The sequence below is a fragment of the Pogona vitticeps genome, chromosome 1 (assembly GCF_051106095.1).
Source record: "Pogona vitticeps strain Pit_001003342236 chromosome 1, PviZW2.1, whole genome shotgun sequence".
Lineage (NCBI taxonomy): Eukaryota > Metazoa > Chordata > Lepidosauria > Squamata > Agamidae > Pogona > Pogona vitticeps.
The window spans coordinates 304316004-304336457 of record NC_135783.1 but is presented as its reverse complement, the minus strand read 5'-3'; the positions used below and the strand labels follow the sequence as shown (position 1 = coordinate 304336457).

At 40.3% G+C, this 20454-nt stretch overlaps 1 protein-coding gene across 1 annotated transcript in view; it reads right to left on the bottom strand.

The window, feature by feature from the left end:
- Positions 1 to 241: 241 nt before the first annotated feature.
- The window catches only part of GPR176 (G protein-coupled receptor 176), a 56652-nt gene continuing 36439 nt past the window's right edge, over positions 242 to 20454 (bottom strand). The window contains exons 2-3 of the mRNA XM_020795724.3: positions 5942 to 6194; positions 242 to 3554 (exon numbers count right to left, since the gene is read on the bottom strand). Of these exons, the coding sequence (XP_020651383.3) occupies positions 2444 to 3554; positions 5942 to 6194 (1364 nt within the window). The 3' untranslated portion in view covers positions 242 to 2443. The remainder of the gene's footprint in view (positions 3555 to 5941; positions 6195 to 20454) is intronic.

Sequence of the window (20454 nt, the reverse complement as noted above, 5' to 3'; positions counted from 1 at the left end):
GGATAAACCCTTACCGTGCAATCTTTAATAAGCCACATTCATCCTATACAAGAAAGTAGAAGGTAAGTTACAGCAAAGTGTCTGAGGCCACTTAACATATTCTTCATTACAACTAGCTTTGGCTTCTGAAGTGTGTTATGCCATGAAAGTTGAGCAGTACATGAAACAGCCAGGAATGGTGTGCATGTTTTATATAGACGTATGTTATTTATACTATGGTACACTTGTACAAGCTGTGGACTGGGGTAGTTGGTGAGAGGAACCTGTAGATATTGTACTATAATGTCAAACATCCCTGACAAACTATTTAATGTCCTATGTATTCTTGAAGGCATTCACGGCTGGGATCCAATGGTTGTTGTAGGTTTTTTGGGCTGTTTGGCCATGTTCTGGAGGTTTTTCTTCCTCCAGAACACAGCCAAACAGCCCGAAAAACCTGCAGCAACTATTTAATGTCCTAACAATGCTTTTTGTTCAATATCACAACACTGTCTAACTATGCATTTTTTTGGGGGGGGGGACAGGACGAATGACATAACATCTTTTCTTCATTTTCTTTGTAAATATGTTGGCCTTTTAAAAAAGAAAAAGTATTTTGTAAGGCTTTTTTCAGATAACTTTTTTTCCTAAAGTATTATAAAATATTTATATTCAAGATAGGAGATGATAGTCCAGTGTTTTTCTTCTATACTTCCATATTGTGTTAGCATAATCTCTGTGGCAGCTTGATTAAAAAGAAAAATCAGATCACAAGTTCACCTTCCATTTGTTCATTCAATGGGCAGTACAAATATGTATCCCTTAGACATCAATAGGTAATACTTCTTAGGGAAATTCTGCATTTTAAAACCTTCCCTTTTCCTATAAACAAACCAAGTTATACTAAACTCAAACTATGCAGATCAAAATATGAAGAATTAAAGACAAAAGTTCAAATAATTGACATTTGGAATTCTTTGTTTTTCTTGCAATGAATTAAAAAGTCCTTATGATGAAGTATTTTCTATATTTGGATCACGGAGAATGTGAAAATATTTTACAGTCAAGAACCTATCCTCAGTTAGTGGCACTTGTTTTTAATTCACTGTATACCAGACAAAATAGCTACTGCTGCCTCAGTGCCGTTTTACATGGAAGTGGTCATGCTACATTGCAAAGGCACAGGAAATATTCCATACAAAGAATCACAGGAAACGTTTTGACACAGTGATCATTAGTTTTAAATCAGCTGTCATATATTCATGTTTTTCTGGGGTGGGTAGAATTAAAATTTGCTATGTCCATTTTCATGTGGTATTATTTAAAAAAATTATTAATATCTTCACTTCTGTAATGCCATGTTGCTGCTGCTCTGCTGAGCATTTTTGCTGCTGCACTTAGTCTAGAAAAATGTCAGCACCAGGTAAAAATACTGTGCAAATCATGTACCTGTTTAGTTCACACTCATCTCAACAATAAGAGGGCCCATCAGATGCTTTTGACATCAACATACTGCAAGAAGGAAGTGGGGAAAACCTTACTACACTCTGAAGCAGACCTGAAGAGCCCACGATTTAAATTTGGCTGCTAGTAGATACACCAAGCTAGATTACATGTACTGCTCCTAAAGCATGGCTTGCAGGTTTGCATTCTCAGTTCCTCCAGTCAGCCAATTTGGCAGTATGTTTGTCCCCTTCCCAGCCTTATAAGTCCCGGTGTGTGTTTCTTCAAAACAGGAAATGACATTGAAAGTAATTTTAGGTCATTTCCCATTTTGAAAAGAAAAAAAAAGGCCCACCTCATCCCAGGCCTAGAAAAGGCAAAAGGTTCAAAAATATAGTGAAATTATCCCCATGACTCTTTGAAGGTACAAAAGGCAGTGTTGCTATTATTATTTTTTAAAATAATTGTGTGTGGAGGCCAGAGGGCAGTCTTGCAAGGTCCAGAGGATCTCATGTGCGGTTTCTGAACCTTTGGACGTTGTCCACTTCCTGTCCTAAAAGATGCTCAGTGCTTTCTCTGTAAGAGCAAAAGGTGTTACAGGGTTTGGGGAATGGGGCTGATTGAATTTCTTTCTCCAAGTCCCATAAGTGTACAGCAACAACAATTAATGCTTCTCTGTAATCAAAAAGTGCACAGATGTGCTGCCCTCGGCTTGTCTTCGAGATTACAGTGGGATATTTCAGAAGGGTGGAAGTAGCTTTTGGGCTAGGAAGAGCCCAGAGATACCATTTTGGGTCCTCTAGGTAGGGGCCAAAAATGAATTTGGTGAAATGGATTAAAGGTTAGGTGTCTGTTTCAAAACCCCACTCTTAAGGAACACTTTTGTTTTTGTTTGTTTGTTTGTTTCTACATAAATTGGCACCAAAATACGCCTCTAATAAATGTCATCCAAAGAAAGATCCATAGGATCACATATATGCACAAAGACAGTCCTGTCTCATCCCACAAAGTCTTCATTTTACTAGGAGTCCACCTTGGGGAAGATGCTGATTTTATTGTTCCTGTTCACTTTTCTTTCTGCTCTACACTTGGGCTGCTTGGTCTGGATTAGCTCCTCTGGGGTATTTCCCAGAGGGGGCAGAAGGCGTTTCTTGCTGTTCCGATTTTCTGACAGCCACTGTGGAGGCAGCTCAAAGGGCCCAAAGCCTAGTTGCATGGAATACTTCTCATTAGCCAGTTCCGCGTCTGTTGGCATTGCGGGAGCCACCTGCGCAGAAGAGTCTGCAACTGCATGAGGCACAGTCCTCTGGACTAAAGTCTGTTCTACCTCTAAGCTAGTGGTAGGCATTTCTTTCTGTTGGTAGTTGCTGGAGCCAATGGATTTAGTCTCATTCTCCTCTTCATCCTCTGCAGGCTTGAAAATTTGCTGTTGTCCAATGTGAAACATCTCTAGGAGCTGGCTACCTGAACGGACATGAGGCTCTAGGTTGACGTCCACAGCACCTCCAGAGCTGACAACATTCCTCCTACTATACCTTCGGTGCAACTGCACCATTGTCCCTACCAAACATTTCCTCACAGATTTGTTAACAGTCAGGAAGAGCAGTGGGTTGGTTAGCAGTGATATCTTGGGCAACCAGATGGCAGTGAGAAGCAAGTACACAGAAGTGTCAGAAGCATCACGTATGGTGCGGTAAATCACTACGGTCATATAGGGCATACTGCAGAAAATAAAAATCATAACCATGGAAAGCAGCATGGCATGAAGTTCAGATTCTCTCTGGGAGGCATAAGGAATAGAAATTGTATTTTGAGGTGTTCTTAAGGCAGCTATGATGACTTTTTTCTTTTGGCTGGCACTCAGCGCTCTCCGGATGAGGATCATGAAGAGAAACACCACAGCCACTGGCAAAATCACAGTGGTAATGTTGTAAATAATAACATATGCTAAATGACCAATGGAATAGCTCCAAGGTTCAGTACAAGTGGACATAGCATAAATATCGGACACACTAGTCACAGCAAATACGGGAATGCTGGCCACAACTGCGTGAGCCCAGATGTAGATGACCAGATCTCGGGATTTGGCATCTGATATCTTTCGTTCCAGTGGGTACAAAACTGAATAGTACCTACCAAAGAAAAGAAGAAGGGTATATAAGAGACAAATCAAGTCATAATGTACACAGCATGCAGATTACAACTTCTTACCTCCATCTTCCCCAGACAATGGATTGCTTTAAATTGGGATGATGGAACACCGTGACTGGATAGTGATACAAAAATGCTGTTTCTCACCAGGTCATTATGCGTAATAGAGTTCTACGGTGGATCTAGCCACAGTAGAGTCATGGTTGATTACTGGTTTCCATGTTATTTTGCCCACAGAAAAGAATGAAAGTTTTCCTTTTTTTTAAATGCACTTTTAAATTACATCTATTATTCACTGTTGTTGGAGTTCTACCTCTCAGTCCTGCAGGATTTGTTCTATCCTCTATGTCAAACTCCTTTTCTGTCTGAGAAAGAATATCCAAGACAAGAAGTATCAAATCCTACTTTAAAGTATCTAATGATTTTTAAAAATCTGGTCTGAACAACTTCACTAAATAAAATAGATATAACAAAACAGTTCTAATACACAACCTATTATTACATCAGAGAAAACTCTAAGGTCAAGTACGTATTTTAAGAAACCAACAGCTAAAACTCTGCATATTCTTCTTTTCTTTTTACAGATGGAAGTGCACTATTAGCTGACACTGTCAAATCTATTTGCTAATAGAGACCAATCAATAGCTCACTAGACAATGATTCCATATTCAGAAGCAGTGCATCCTTAGGAAAAGATTGTTTCTTCTAACATGAGTTTGCCTCAATCTGCATTTGACAAGTTAACTTGTTTTTTGTATTTGTGAAGGTTTTCACGGCTGGGATCTAATGGTTGTTGTGGGTTTTTCGGGCTCTTTGACCGTGTTCTGAAGGTTGTCCTTCCTAATGTTTCGCCAGTCTCTGTGGCCGGCATCTTCAGAGGACAGGAGTCAGAACTCTGTGCTCTGGTGCAGTTTGTTTGGGAGTTGAGTATTTATAGCTGTGGGATGAGCTTCTGTCCTTTTCAGGAGATAGGTGATTATGGTGATCAGTGTGTTTTTGTTGTGGGTATATTGTTGTGATAAGGAGGAGAGATTATCTGTCACTGTGATTGATGGGTGTAGTTAGCAATCATTATGTTAGATTGCACAGGGAAACCATTGAAATCTGCAAACGCCAGCAGAGCTTCAACAAAAAAGAAGAAAGTTTAAAACTCAACAAAGCTTGGCTCCCAGCACTGAAAAATACAGCCTGCAAAACGTCAACCAACTCTACCCAGCCACAAGGATCAGTGATCACTACACACAAAAGACCAGCTAACGACACCCATCAATCACAGTGACAGATGATCTCTCCTCCTTATCACAACAATACACCCACAACAAAAACACACTGATCACCATAGTCACCTATCTCCTGAAAAGGACAAAAGCTCATCCCACAGCTATAAATACTCAACTCCCAAACAAACTGCACCAGAGCACAGAGTGCTACTCCTGTCCTCTGAAGATGCCGGCCACAGAGACTGGTGAAACGTTAGGAAGGACAACCTTCAGAACACAGCCAAAGAGCCCAAAAAACTCACAACAACTATTAACTTGTTTTTGTTTTGTTACTAGTCAAATGGGAGATTGCCTGGCTCTGTTTGCATGCCTGATGTCCTGGGTGCATAGCATTGGAAGGGTCTATATTGATGTGTCCTCAAAGAGGCACTATAAAGAAAGGATAAAACATGTCATTTCTGCAGAGAGGAACTTCTACTGCCCATTGACATTTAAAATGGTTAGAAGATTCCAAGATAGCAGGACAGTGAGAGGATCAGAATTCACCATCTCTCTTTGTGCAAAAACACAATGGTTCTTGAAATTTTTATTTTTGGCCCTAGGGCTAGAGAGTTATTTTGGCTGTCACCTCTTAAAATATTGGCCAATCACACTTTTAAAATCCAGCCACCATAGAAAATTTCCATCTTCAACAAGTGAGTAAAAATAATTTATTATGCAGAATGGCTGCAAACTTAAAATGTTGCTTTAAGCAGCTGTAACAATGGATTGGATATATCAATGTTCAGAAGGCTTAAGTCATCGAACCACTTTTTAAAAAAGCAATATTAAAACCACCAGGGGAACGACCATGCTAATCTATTATAGCAAGACCAACAAAGTCTTGTGGCACCTTAGAATCTGCAAGTTTATCCACCAGCATAAGCTTCAATGGATTGCAGCCTACTTCTTCAGACATACCTTAATAAAACAGTTGCACCTGAAGAAGTGGGCTGCAACCCAGAAAAGCTTGTATCAAATAAAACAGGTTGGGCTTTAAGATGCCACAATATTCTCTGTCAGTTTTGCTCTATTAACCTAAAATGTGTATCGGGGGGAAAAGCCCTTTAATTAGCTGCTGTGGTTGAGAGATAACTTCACTGCTTTACCTATCCAGAGCAATGGCAGGAAAGCTGAGGATGGTCACTGAACAGAAGACTTTGTGCAAGAATTTGATGATCTTACAGAAGACCATAGTATAGATCCACCAGCAGCAGTGCGGGCTGGCACTGAGGACAATGTCAAAAGGCACACAGACTAGGCTGGCACAGATCCCGGAGCAGGCCAAGTTCTTAATAAACCGGTTAGTTACCGATTTAAAAACTGATGTCTTGCATGTCGACCACAAGACCACGACATTACCTGGAAAAGGCAAAACAAAATTCAGGTCATGAAAAATTCAATAATGACTTATATACAATATAGAACATGGCAAAGTTAATTATTCAAGTAAGACTTTAACATATATTTTACTCACCAATGTGGATTCCGTCCCCCTTGGAAATTGTATTACCAAGTGCAGCCATTGGCTACAAATAAGGATGGACCATAATCCTGAAATTTTAACTCTGAAGTACTTGTTTCACTAGCCAGAATTCAACTGGTATTCATGTGTGGTTTGTGTAACTTGTCATGGCTAATTCAATTGTACAACTGAAATGCACCCAGATGGTTCATCAATTGGTCTCAATTAGCCACAGCAAGTTATGCAGATCTTACACAAATACCTACCAGTAGGACTCCAGCCCCTGTATTTAACAACAATTCCTCCTTATAAATACAAAGTACTGTAGCATAAGCCATTATTTCATTTTTGTAAAAAGTTGGATTATTAATTCCAGAACAATGGTTTTTGTAAAAAAAAGCCTGAAGTGAATAATATTATGCATCATTCAATCTGATGCCAATTGTCTTAGACTAGAAACTCCCGTTTGATATATGACAAGAGTATTTCATAAAGTGATGTGAAATATGGTAGACTAAAAACAAACCAACCCAAATGCAGTACTTAGGACCCTGCTTTGGGTCCTTTTAAGGAGAAAGACGGGATCCATCCATCCGTCCGTCCATCTGTCCATCCATCCATCCGTCCGCCATCCGTCCATCCATCTATCCCTCCGTCCCTCCCTCCATTGGGTTTTGGCTGCTGCCTTATGGACAAGAACATTTTTCCATTCAGGATCTACTCAGCTCTATCCAGTACTAGGAAATAATTTACTTTTAAAAGCATGGTTACCTTGTAGTTTGCAAAAGAAAAAGGCACAACAGAAGTACATACAACAACTAAGAGCTTTATTTTTATGGACATATTTCATGGCTGCTGAAGACTGTTAATAATAGGTAAAACAGACTTTTATGTCAACCATGTTAGAACAGATCCAAGTCCCAGCAATTCAACTATACTATGTCTAAAATTCCAGTGACATAGTAGATTGTCCTCATGAGCAGCAAGAAGCTAATGTGAACTTCTGAAAATTGCTAGACATTTCCTTCAAAAGTGAAAATTACACTCTGGCTATGTAATCAATTCTCCTTTTTATATTTTCCTTCTCTGGAGCCCATTTTCCTTTGTCTACACCCTTTCCCCCATGTTAAACCAAATACACTAAAGAATAATCGTTTCGGTCCATCAGTATTAAGAATGGGGCATAATAAGGCAGCATACATGCTTAGTATTCAGGGTGCTTCAAATCCAGAACTGCTGTCAATTGGTTATTACCAACCTTTTTACCAGTGCTGGTGATTAAAGATTTGATGCCATGGCAGCAACGCATTTTAGCACCATCAGATCTTAGAGGTCCTTAAAACAAAAGTGCTAATTGTTTCTCAGCATCTGAAAGGCTTCATGCCAGATAGACAATATGTATTTTAGCAGAAACAGTGGAAGATGCTACAGCTGAAAAGCACAGATTCTAATAAGTAATACCGTAGAGATTCTGTAGTCCACTTGATGGCCAGAGCCTATTGCTCAATTGCAGCGTACCTCTGCTCCTGGGGTGATAATTTCCAGCTGAGAAATAGAACAGAGTACTCCCCATCCTCATAATGCTGGGCCAAAATAGCCCCGAGTCCTCTTTCCAAGGCATCCGTAAGTAAAATTAAAGGGCGAGAGAAATCAGGGGGCTGCCGGATAGGAGTTGAACAAAGTGTTTTAATTCTTGAAAAGCCCGCTGCACCGGGGTTCCCCATTGGACCAGCATAGGGGCTCTTTTGCGGGTGAGGTCCATTAGGGGAGCACCAATATCTGAAAAATGGGCTATGAATTGCCTGTAGTACCCTGCAAGGCCCAGGAATCACTTTTCGTTTCGTTCTTGGATGGGGCCAGGAGGACACCTTTGTAACTTTATCCCCCATGGGTCAAATTTCTCCTTCCGCTACCATAAAGCCTAGATATGGCACCTGTGCTTGCACCAACTTACATGTCCGTGGGTTTCCTGTCAGCCCAGCTTTCCTTAACTCCTCCAGTACTGCCCTCAAATGACCCAACTGTTCTTCCCAGGACTGGCTAAAGATAATGATATCATCTATGTATGCGGCTGCGAAGTCTTGACACCCGATCCATGTCCCAGAGGGGTATGTGCATATCCCTTGGTGAGATCAAGGGAGAAAAGATAAGTGGCCCTCCCCAACCTCTATATCAGCTTGTCCACCTGGGGCATGGGGTAGGTGTCAGATTTTGACACCATGTTTACCAGCCAGAAATCCACACAGAACCGGATGCTGGCATCGGGCTTAGGAACAAGGACCGGGTGGCTACGCCAAGGGCTGTTGGAGGGCTCAATTACTCCCATATCCAACATGGAGTTAACCTTGTCTATAATTATGTGTCTTAGATGTTGGGGCCAAGTCCGAGCAGCTGAGCGTACCAACACCCCTGGGTCAGTCTCAATATGATGTTCCACCAAGTTGGTACGTCCCGGCCTGTGAGATAGAACATCGGTGAACTCATGTTTGAAGGCTCTTAACTGTTGCTGCTTCTGAGGACTTAATACCTTTGCCAAGTCCCACCTGTCCACCACTGAAGAGGAAATGGTTTTACCTTTGGGTCCCAGTTCAGGGTCTTCAATGGCTCCATAGAGAGCCTCCCTGTCCATTCTTTCAGAAGATTTACATGAAAGATCTTTGTGGGACGGCTGTGGTCTGGGACCCGGACCTCATAATCAACAGTCCAACCCTTCTTATCACTTCAAAGGGCCCCTGCCATTGGGCAAAGAGTTTAGCTGCCTCTGATGGTAAAAGAGCACCTTTTGCCCAGGAACAAATTCTGGCTATCATATCGCTGCTTCTGAGTGGTACAATGGACTTGTAGCAAGCTTTCCTGCATCACTTTAAAAACTTTAGTTGTAAGGATATACTCAAGTTATTTTCTTAAATGACACATTTTCCGGCTCTTTAAAATAATATCACTCCATTATCAATAATTTATTTGTGTATTCTTTCACTTAGAAGCAACAATTTGTCTTTATTGTCCTTTAAATGTTGAAGCATCCCCATTTACAATGCATTATTTTCCTTTTTTCTAGCTTCTGGGAGTTGTTCACCTCTATCTGTATAAACATGCAAAGTTCACCATAGTTCCCGCAAAACAAAAATGTCCTTTTAACGTTTCTGCTTCTATGATAACCATTATTACTTATTCATTTCCTTTTATATGCCATAAACCTTCACTGATACATAAAGTTGTTGAGCAGTTTCTCATCAATTAGACACTCTCTTAATCTGTATGTACTTCAAAGTTCCATAAAAGTGCCTTTAAAAGATTGTCAGCATTGTGCCATTAATACTGAGCAAACCAGTACCCCCAAGGGACACTGCTATAGGGAGCCAGCGCTAGGCAGATATACACAGATCTAAGTTGTCTTGGGTCACCTTTAAGACTAAGGTCTTCTATTTGCCATAAGCTTTTGCTGACTGTAACCCATGTCTGTAGTTGCATCCGAAGAAGCGGAATATAGCTCATGAAGGTTTCTGGCACATAAAACTTGCTTAGCCTTTAAGGTGCCACCAAAATCCTTGTTGTTTCTAGGTACAAAATGGATATGCTTATTAGAGATCAGGGACTGGATGCAACTCTTTGATGAATGTACACCTGATGGCAAATTCAGGTATACCATAAGCCACCTTATGGTATACCTGAAAAGATGAGGTGAAGCCCTCCATGCTCACTGCACAAGCCACCAATGCAGTGTGTAGGTGTGGAAAATGTTTGGAAAAATATCTGAGGGCCAGGGTGGCCGGATTTATTATTTTTTTGGTTTTATACCACCCATCTAACAAACTCTGGTGGTTAGCAATAATACACCAAACAAATTGTTGTTGTTTAGTCGTTTAGTCGTGACCCTATGGACCAGAGCACGCCAGGGCTTCCTGTCTTCCACTGCCTCCTGGAGTTGTGTCAAATTCACGTTGGTAGCTTCAATGACACCGTCCAACCATCACATCCTCTGTCGTCCCCTTCTCCTCCTGCCTTCACACTTTCCTAACATCAGCATCTTTTCCAGGGAGTCTTCTCTTCTCATGAAACAAATAGTGCATATTATAAAACTGACCAACTACAACAAAATGCTATAAATAACTATAACTACTACACACCAAAACAAGCTATTGACAATAAGGCATTCTAATGAGTATTCTTTCTTTCCTTCTCTCATTTACTGAGGAGGGCCTCCCCAAACGCTTCTCCAAAGAGTTCCACTTTTCAGAACTTCTTAAAGGCCCCAAAGGGACAGCACTTGGTATATTTCCTGCAGAAGGGTATTCCAAAGGAAAGGTGCCACTGCCCAGAAAGTCCTATTCCTTGCTGAAGTGTTACAGGCTTCTCTTGCTGTCAACATCTGCAGGCATGAGGCTGCAGAGGACCGAGTAAAATAGGCAGTAGAACCTGGAAGAGGACATTCTGACAGGTAATGAGGTCTCAAACCATCTAGGGCTTTATATGTTAGTACCAGAACCTTGAACCTGGCACAAAAGTGGATTGGTAACAAGTGCAGGTGGAGCAAGGCTGGGGTGATAATGCTGAATTCTCCATCCCAGCAATCAACCTGGCCACTGCATTCTGGACCTCCTGAAGCTTCCAGAGCAGCTTCAAGGGAAGGCCCACTTAGAGTGCACTACAGTAGTCAGTTTTTCAGACTACCAGTGTGTAGACCACTGTTGTTAGAGACCCATAATCCAGACAGAGACGCAACTGAGCAATTTGTTGAAGCTGAAAAAGGGCAAAACAGATCACAGCAGAGACCTGTTGCTCCACGGTCAAGCACTGGGTCCAAAATTGTGCCTTCCAGAGATGACCACCAAGGAAAAACACAAGCCAGCAAAATGCCAAGCCACCCATCCCCAACCCCAACAGTCCATCCAGGAGAATCCGTGACTGACAATATCAAAGGCAGCTAAGAGATCAAGGAAAACCAACAGAGCCACATTATCCTGGTCAGCCTCCCTTAACAGGTCACTGTGTAGCACAACCAGTGCAGTCTCTGTGCTGTGGCCCGGCCTGAACCTGAATTGGAATGGGTCAAGGAAGTCTTGATGTCCTTTCCTTATTGCACTGGTCAGTATTATTTCAAGACTATCTGGGAGACTCTTTTCCTTATGTCCTCATAACAGATATACAGGATGAGTGATGAGATATCTGTCTCTTCTGAAAAAAATTAATCCAGCCAAAGATAACCTGGCAGCTGAGTTTCTCCACTGCATTGCTAAGCAAAACCTCAGGTACCTCTGGGAAGAGAAATAACATGAATTCAATTTTCTTCCGGAGACAATCAGAAATTACATCAGTTCCACACCTAGGGGCATTTGAGGTTTCAGTTAGCCTGGCACATCAGCAGTACCTGAGCTGCGGTAAGCTTGCCTTTGGCTGATTTAATTTCTACTAGTTTTAAAAAAAAGATAACTAGATCATCCAAGTGTTGGCCTCTTCATCCTCCTCCTTGTAAGAATCCTCCCCACTGCCCACCCAATAAGAACTGTGGCTCATGCCCTATTTATGTTGGATTTAATTTGATTTGGGACAGGGGAAATGCTATGGTGATTGAACTGAATGCAAGTAATTAACTAAGGGGAAATTAATTTTGGTGGTGGATCTGGATCAGCTGTGAGATAAATTAACAAATAAGTGGAGCACAAATTGACTTAAGAATGATGGGGATAATTTTACTGCGGAATATATAGCTTTTCACTCTGATAAATTTAAATTCTAGTAATTATTTTTACATTCACTCTCTCTCTCTCTCTCTCTCTCTCTCACTCACTTTCTTTTGGTGGTGATGGAGATGTGTGTCTCTTTTTTTAAAATTGGCAACTGCCATGCACGGAGGGATCTATATAAGCATCACAGCACAGGTGTTTATTTGGTATATCTATGCCTGGACGTGTACGTACTCAATTTGTCTATGGAGTACCCAGATACAGAGATGGAAGAGAAGTAACTTAGGACTTATTTTCCTCTGGAACTAATACCAGATGTGTGTTTCCATAATTTATTCTTGACATTTTAAAATGCATATATAAAAGGTTTTTGTAAAGGGCACAGATTCCTAGCCTTGGAGAGGTCAGATCTCACTCTGGAAAAGCTGCCTTGCCTTTCTCATTAACACAGGGGAGACAGCAGTGCTTGGAAGTTCAACCCTAACAAAACAGAGGTGCTACTGGTAGGCCGTTCATCTATCCAGGGAAATGTTTTGCAGGAAAGACATCACTCTGTGTAGAATGTGTTACAAACCTATACACCTTGGCACTTTTTTCTGAGAAAAATAAATGAAGTCCACAAATCTTCTGAGAAATCCCTCAGGATTTTCTGCAAGGGAAAAAAAATCATGCTGAGAAATCTCACTGCAAAGAAAAAGAGGTGATTTGTTTTAAGCAAAAGGCTGCAGGACTGACATCTCACTCACAGCTCTTTTCCTACAAGGATATTTCCATCCATAAAGAAGCACAACATTGGGTGTGGTTCTGAACAGCCAAAACAAGGTATCCTCACTATTCACTATTGAGGAATTCATTTACTTAACTTTAAAACCCTACATGTCTTGAATCCTGGATGTTTGAAGGAAGATATTGTTTGACATTAAAACTATCCATAGGCTAAGATCTTCCTCAGAGGCTCTTCTCCAAGTGCCCTCCTCTCCATATGAAGGGAGACAGAAACACAGAAAATAACCTTTTCAGTTGTCAAGTACTATTAGTTGAATACTTTTCCCCAGAGAGGCTTCCCTGATCTATTAATGTTCTGTACGTGCCAGGCAAAAGTCTTTCTTTTATTTTTCCAGGTTATATGCCTTTGCTTTAATTTCCCATGCAAGCAAAGTGAAGCTCAAGGTGTTGCAACAAAGGCTTTTACCTTTCATGGAACAAGAAATGCCTGGTGTTGAAGCTGGATTTCGAAAAGAAAGAGACACTTGAGATCACATTGCAAATATTCACTGGCTACTGGAGGGCACCAAAGAGTTTCAGAAGAAGATCAATCTATGATTTATAGACTACAGCGAAGCCTTTGATTATAGGGATCATGCGAAACTATGGGCTGTTCTGAAAGAAATGGGTGTGTCGCTGCACTTGATTGTCTTGATACATAACTTGTATTGTTGGGTTGTCTCTAACAGTATCTTCTCATTGACAGAGGCTTCTTTTGGATCAATCTTCCAATAACGGAAGAGAAACAAAGCTGGACATAGGTTTTATTTCTCCTGTGATTATTTTTAGTGCATTATGTTATAAACTCTTTTATGAGTTCCACTGTGTTTTATGAGCCACTGCAAATTGCCTTTGATTTTTGTTACAATTAAAGGATTTTATTAAAATGTACTAAATAAATACACTTATAACCTGGAATGGTGATTGTTCTGCCTCGACAGCTATTCCAAGTTACTCTGGTGTACTGGGTATGAGTATAGGGTCTTCTTGCTTCTTGTTGTTTATTGTTGTTTAGTCGTTAAGTCATGTCCAACTCTTCATGACCCCATGGACCAGAACATGCCAGGCCCTCCTGTCTTCCACTGCCTCCCGGAGTTGGGTCAAATTCACGTTGGTAGCTTTGATGACACTGTCCAAAAATATTGTTCTCTGTTGTCCCCTTTTCCTCTTGCCTTCACTCTTTCCCAACATCAGGGTCTTTTCCAGGGAGTCTTCTCTTCTCATGAGATGGCCAGAGTATTGGAGCCTCAGCTTCAGGATGTGTTCTTCTTGCTTCTAAACCTGAATAAATTCTCACTACCGGCCAAACTGTTGTTGCAAGTATAGTTCTATTAATGGCAGCAATTAAAAACTGGCACAGACACCTCACCCCTCATTCATCCCTATTTTGACTCAAAGTACAATCATTAGGTCCCCCTTGGTGAACCTGGAAAACTAATTGGCTTTGTACTGAACAATCTTTGCAAGAAAACCCAAAAGAATGTTCCAACAACAGCATTAGGCAGAGGCTTATTACAATTCTCCATACTTCTGCCAAGTTCCATCTTATTCTGGCACATGATGTTATACTGTGAATCACCAGGGTTCCTATTTGAGTTAATGTGGGCAGAGTTCTATAGCAAATAAAAGTTGTTCAGCTTAAGGTACCACAAAACTCTTTCCTGTTTTGCTATAAATGGCTACTCTTTTGGAAGCATAAGCATCATAAATAATTACGTCTCTTTACATGTAGCTACCAGCGTTTCCACAAACACTGAGGTGACATAATCAAAGTTAAACTTTAACTAAATAAGATCATGCTTGTAATACAAGCATTTAATTTTTAAAATTTGGATTTATACCCCACCTTTTTCCTACTGAATGACACTAAAGGTAATGGTGAAATAGTAATATGTAGCTTTGTGGTACAAATGGTTAAAGTTCAACTGGAAAAAATGTGTAGACTTGGAGAATTTAACAAAAAGAGAAGGAATGAAAACCCCAGGATATCTCGATTAAAACTAATTATAAATAGGACATCCTGGTTCTATTCCTCAATTTCTTAATGCTTGTTATGTTTCTAATTAGCAGCTAATTTCCCTTTGCCACTGGGAAGGAGAGTAGCAGGGGAAATTACCCCAAGATAATTAATGTTTTATTGATATATTTATTTAAAATATTTAAATGCTGCTTTTCTCCTAAAGGATTGAAAGTGGCTTCCAGTATTAAAAGAAACAAAGTTAAAAGCTCAAATAATACATTATTGCAATATTTAAAAAAGAATTAAATATTGTATTAAAACTTACAAATAAGAGCTGTATTAAAAACACAAATAAAACAGCATAATACGACAATTCCTTTCAATCCCCTTAGTCAACAAGTCATTTAAATGAAAGCTTGCCAGGACAGAAAGGTCTTTGCTTGCTTGCAGAAGGACAGCAAAGATGGGGCCAGCCTGGCCTCCTGTGGGAGGGAGTTCCTGTGGGAGGGAGTTCCATAAGAGTAGAAACAGAGTAGGCTCTTTCCCGTGGCCAAACACACTTGTGAAGGTGGTGGGACTAGGAGAAAGGCTTCTCCTAATGATCTTAATATCAAGGCATGTTCATAAAGGGAGATACAGTCTTTTACATAGCTTGGACCCAAGCCATTTAGGGTTTCACAGGTTATAAAACCAGCACTTTAAATTGTGCCAGGAAACGGATCAGCAGCCAGTGGAGTTTCTGTAATAAAAGAGTTATATGTGCCCTGTAAGCAGCCCCAGTTTATGATCCAGCTGAAGTGTTTTAGACCTGTTGGAGTTTCCCAACACTTTCCAAAGGCACTTGTTCATTTGTATCAGTTCTCTTTCTTTTCCATTTAGACCATAATCCATTCAATTTGTTCATTTCAATTATATTTGTATAACAATCTTTTTTTCCTTTTCTTTTGTTACCTTTTGTGTGCTGCATGAATATGTTGCCTCCCTTATTGCTGAATAAATATCTCCTGGAATAATTGTAAATGATTATCTTGATCCATAATGAGAAACAAAGCAGTGTTATGTCTATTGTATAAAAGATAACATTCAGTTACAGCTAATTCGTGTGTTTATATGAGTGGGAAAGTTCTGGAACAGTGAGTGGCCTTATCAGTTCCTTTTCACAAGAGTAAATGGCACAGGTAGGACAGTATTTTCTTACAAAATTCACCCATGTGGAAATCATCCACTACCGTTTCAGAGACCAATGTCGTAAGTAACTATTAAATTTCATGCTGAAATGCTTTCCAGACATATAGCTTTCTCTGAAAATGGAATGCTAAACTCTCTGTAAATGGAATGCTAAATAAGAATTTTAGTAGAGAACTTCTTGTATATATTAACTGAAAAACTACATACATGATACTCAGGGGCCATGATAAAAGGTGATGTGTTTGCATATACTTTGGAATAACCTTACAGCTTAATCCTTGCAATAAACAGAAATTATTCACATTTTTTCAGAACTTCACAGGATTTCTTAAGTATATGGCTTGTGTGCATTCTTCTGTTGACAAGCTGTACTTTCCAGGCTAATTCTCATAACACAAGTAGACATTTCAAGACTAGTAAAGGTGCCAAAACATGAAGGCCCAATTAGGATGTGAACCACCATAAAAACAGAGTTCCAGAATAGTGTTACGTGAAACTAATGTTCCCTTGAACAAATACTTCTATTGCATCACATGGGTGTTCTATAAAGTCATTTTTTCTGATCATTTCTGATCATTGTCTGCAGATACCATACTACCTAAAGAAAAACATTGGGCAAGAGCAACCCTAAGTTAAAGTATTTTAAGTCTGATGCATCTCGATGAGGGAGACAGGCAGCCCAGCCCTATGCCTGTTAATTCAGAATTAAATCCTTCAATTATCAATAGGTTGCTCCCCATAAGCATACATATACCTGCCCCTTTAAATATGTGCTTATCTTTTTTCCTGAAAGCAATTAAAATTAAAGTGTCTGAATGGTATCTATTCTGAATAGTTAAACCGATTTCTTTCAATATTATTTTTTAAGTGCAATTCTCACTGATTAGCATCAAGTTTTATTCTTTTTAAGAGCACAAACAACACAGGCTGCTACTCAGTTACCATGGCAACAATATTTTTGTGAAGCTAAAATCATTTTCTTTGTAGATCACAAACTTCGTGAGTCATTTATTTTTGTTTTATACAAATCAGCAAATGAAAAACTGGTGCCAATTTGGAAACAATTTAACTTTTCCCCCCTAGAAAATGTCAAACTAATTGAACAACAAAACAAAAGCTGTAAATCCTTTCTGAATATGTGTGATGTTGGTTTTTAAACACCATGGACAGTGTCCTTAAAATTACTTGATTTTATTTCTTATATGGGAACTGAATATGAAACATCTAGGTATATTTTACTTCATATCTTAGCAGAAAGATCTTTAGACCTGTGTCAATTTTATGATTTCATGCTGATCTTATTACTGGATTATTATTATTATTATTAATTTGTTGCAGATCTCTGAAACAAAAAAAGTTTAAAAAGGATATTACTGAATTAAAGAATATACACTGTGAAGTGAAAGGGATACTGAGATATCATAATCTCAGTGCCCAGCATCAAAACATCTGTGTTCAGAACACTGACAGAGTTCTAACTCCTATCCTCAGAAGATGCCGGCCACAGATACTGGTGAAAGGTCAGGAAGAGAAACCTCCAGAACACACAGCCCAAAAATACCTACAACATCCATTGGATCCCGGCCGTGAAAGTCTTCAAGAACACATCTGAAGAACTGATCACTGAATGCTATATATTTATTACGATGCCACAAAATGGAAGCTAATCTAATAATTATAACACAATGAAATATTTAAAATAAATGCACTGTATATAAATCTTGCAAAGAATAATACAGTACTTTAAAACAGAATAGACCAAAAGAATCCTTGAAATACTGGATGAGATCTAAATGAAATGAGTGAATGAATGAATGAATGAATCGCACAGTCATTTCTTCATAGGGTTTTCAGGCTATATAGTTCAATGCAGAAAGGTATTAATGTCATTGTCTGACACTCCAGTCCCATCATACTTACCTGTTGTTCCCTAAGATTAACTACAATCTTTGCAGTAGCATAATATGGGGCATTTCTCAGCAACAGCAAATTATAGCAAAGCAAAAATCAAAGTGTGCCGCTTATATACTGCTTGGATCACTCTCTGTGTGGTTTACAATTTAATCATACAGGCTACGCATTGCCCTCCATCCCAAGGGTATTCAATTTACCAACTTCGGAAAGCTGGAAGCCTCGGTGAACCTCAAGCCGACTACCTGGGATTTGACCTGGGCTGTGAGCAGAGTTTGGGCTGCAGTACTGCAGTTTCACCACTTTGCCACGAGGGACTTACTCATGTGTTTTGTGGTGGTTTGACCTTGAAGGGCAAGAAGATCCATTCAGCTGGCTTTTTAAACAAAACAGAACAAAACATTTTTCATGGAAGTGAATGCTGAAGAAACTTGTGTGCTGATTTTGAAACTTAGGCCAGTATCCTGTTTGCAGCCGTGGAGCATAAAGCCCTGCTGGCACAGAACTCTGTGCAACCTCTGGCGTGCCGTTCTGCAAGCCAGAAATCAACCCATTGCAGTTACACGTTGTGCAGAAAGATATTGGATTCTTTCTTGCACACATTCGTCAGAAGCCAAACTGCTCACACAAGGTATGGTTGCACACTCCAAACAGACAGATTGTCTCTCAAGTGTTTTGCCCTGGCCATAACAAAAAGAAGTCCTAGAAAATCTTCAGCTGGTGGTCCTCTTCCATTTAGAGACATGTTATTCCCCTCTCCTTCCTTTTCTGCTGCAGTCTCAAGTAAACATGCTGACCGACACACAGTCCTTTGCCAGCTCATTGCAGGAATCACATAACACCCCCCCCCCCCCCATTATAGTGGTTCCATTGGATGCTGATCCATTTCTGGGCACAATTCAAAGTGCTGGTTTTAACCTATCAAGTCCTAAATGCAATCTAAAAGCAGTCTCAAAGACTGCATCTCCTTTTCTGAGCTTGCCCAGGTCTTAAGATTGTCAGGAAAGACCTTTCACCCATTCCCACCACCCTCGCGGGTGCCTTTGGTGGGGACACAAGAGACGTTGCTGCTCCCAGACTTTGGAACCCACTCCTACAGGAGATCAGGCTGGCTCCATCTTGGCTGTCCTTCCACAAGCAAGCAAAGACCCTTCTCATCTGGCAAGCTTTCCCTCAGTGACTGGCTGCCTGAGTGGGATTTTTTAATGTATTGTTGTGCCTTAGTGCTTTGAATTTGTTTTTAGTATTGCTTTTGTTTGTCATTTCTTAGAGTGGGGGTTGTTTGATCCTTTTTAGTATTTGCATACTTAAAGTTTTTTAGCTTTATCTATTGTATTTTAATGATGTAAGCCAGGGATCCCCAACCTTGGGCCTCCAGATGTTCTTGGACTACAACTCCCAGAAGCCTTCACCACCACTTCTGCTGGTCAGGATTTCTGGGAGTTGAAGTCCAAGAACATCTGGAGGCCCAAGGTTGGGGAACACTGATGTAAGCCACCTTGGGTCCTTTTAAAGGAGAAAGATGGAGTTAAAATATTTTGAACAAACGAACAAACAAAATACCTGCTCCACATTGGTTGATTTGGACTGATCCAACTGCCTCTGTTTTTGGATAGCTAATGGTGCTGGCTATGAGGACTATCACAATGAGCACCGGCATTTCCAAATTTACCACTACATCATCACTTATGGAGATATAGTAAGAGGCAGTGGTATTTGTGACAGTGCATTTGGCTGGTTGGGCTTCCTGTAATGTCCAACAACCCACTTGTAGATATTACAGAAAACACAGGATATGATCCCATTGATAGAAAAATTATGTCACACTCATAAAAATAAAGCTGCTTAAATGGCAAAGGTAGATGTCTGAAATGCAACAAACATCATGATAAGCAACCCTAGTTTTAAAGGTTTGTTACAAGTATTGATATATCAGATAATGCTGTTTGCAAAATGGAAACATTTATATAGCAACTGCATACATTACCAGGGACGGGGACTTGAATCGCAGGACTCACTGTCAAGTCAGACTTAAGTTGCACTGGTACCTTGACTTGTTGTTTTTCAGACTCGACTCGAGAACCCACCCACTCCTCCCTTTTTTCCAGGGGGAAAAGCTTGTTTTTAATAGGGACTGACTTGGGGTTTGGGACCAGGAATCTGAAATCAAAGACTCAGACTCAGACCCAAAGGCTTGCAAACATCCCTGTACACTGTTGTTGTTTAGTCGTTTAGTCGTGTCCGACTCTTCGTGAACCCATGGACCAGACGACGCCAGGCCCTCCTGTTTAGCCTTTTGTTTCTGTCCATGGAGTTTTCTTGGCAAAGATGCTGGAGTGGCTTGCCAGTTCCTGCTCCAGGTGGATCGCGTTTAGTCAGAACTCTCCACTATGACCTGTCTGTCTTCGGTGTCCCTGCACGGCATAGCCCATAGCTTCCCTGAGTCACTCAAGCCCCTTCGCCACAACGAGGCAGCAATCCGTGAAGGGGCCCTATACACTACCATTCATATTTACTCTCTAACTTGAAATGAATTTTTAAAACAATAAAAGCAGGTGTTATAGCTTCTGATCAAATATTAGCAAACACACAAGAAAAGTATGGTATTGACAAGAAACCGGGCCTTCTCGGCAGTGGCCCCTCGACTCT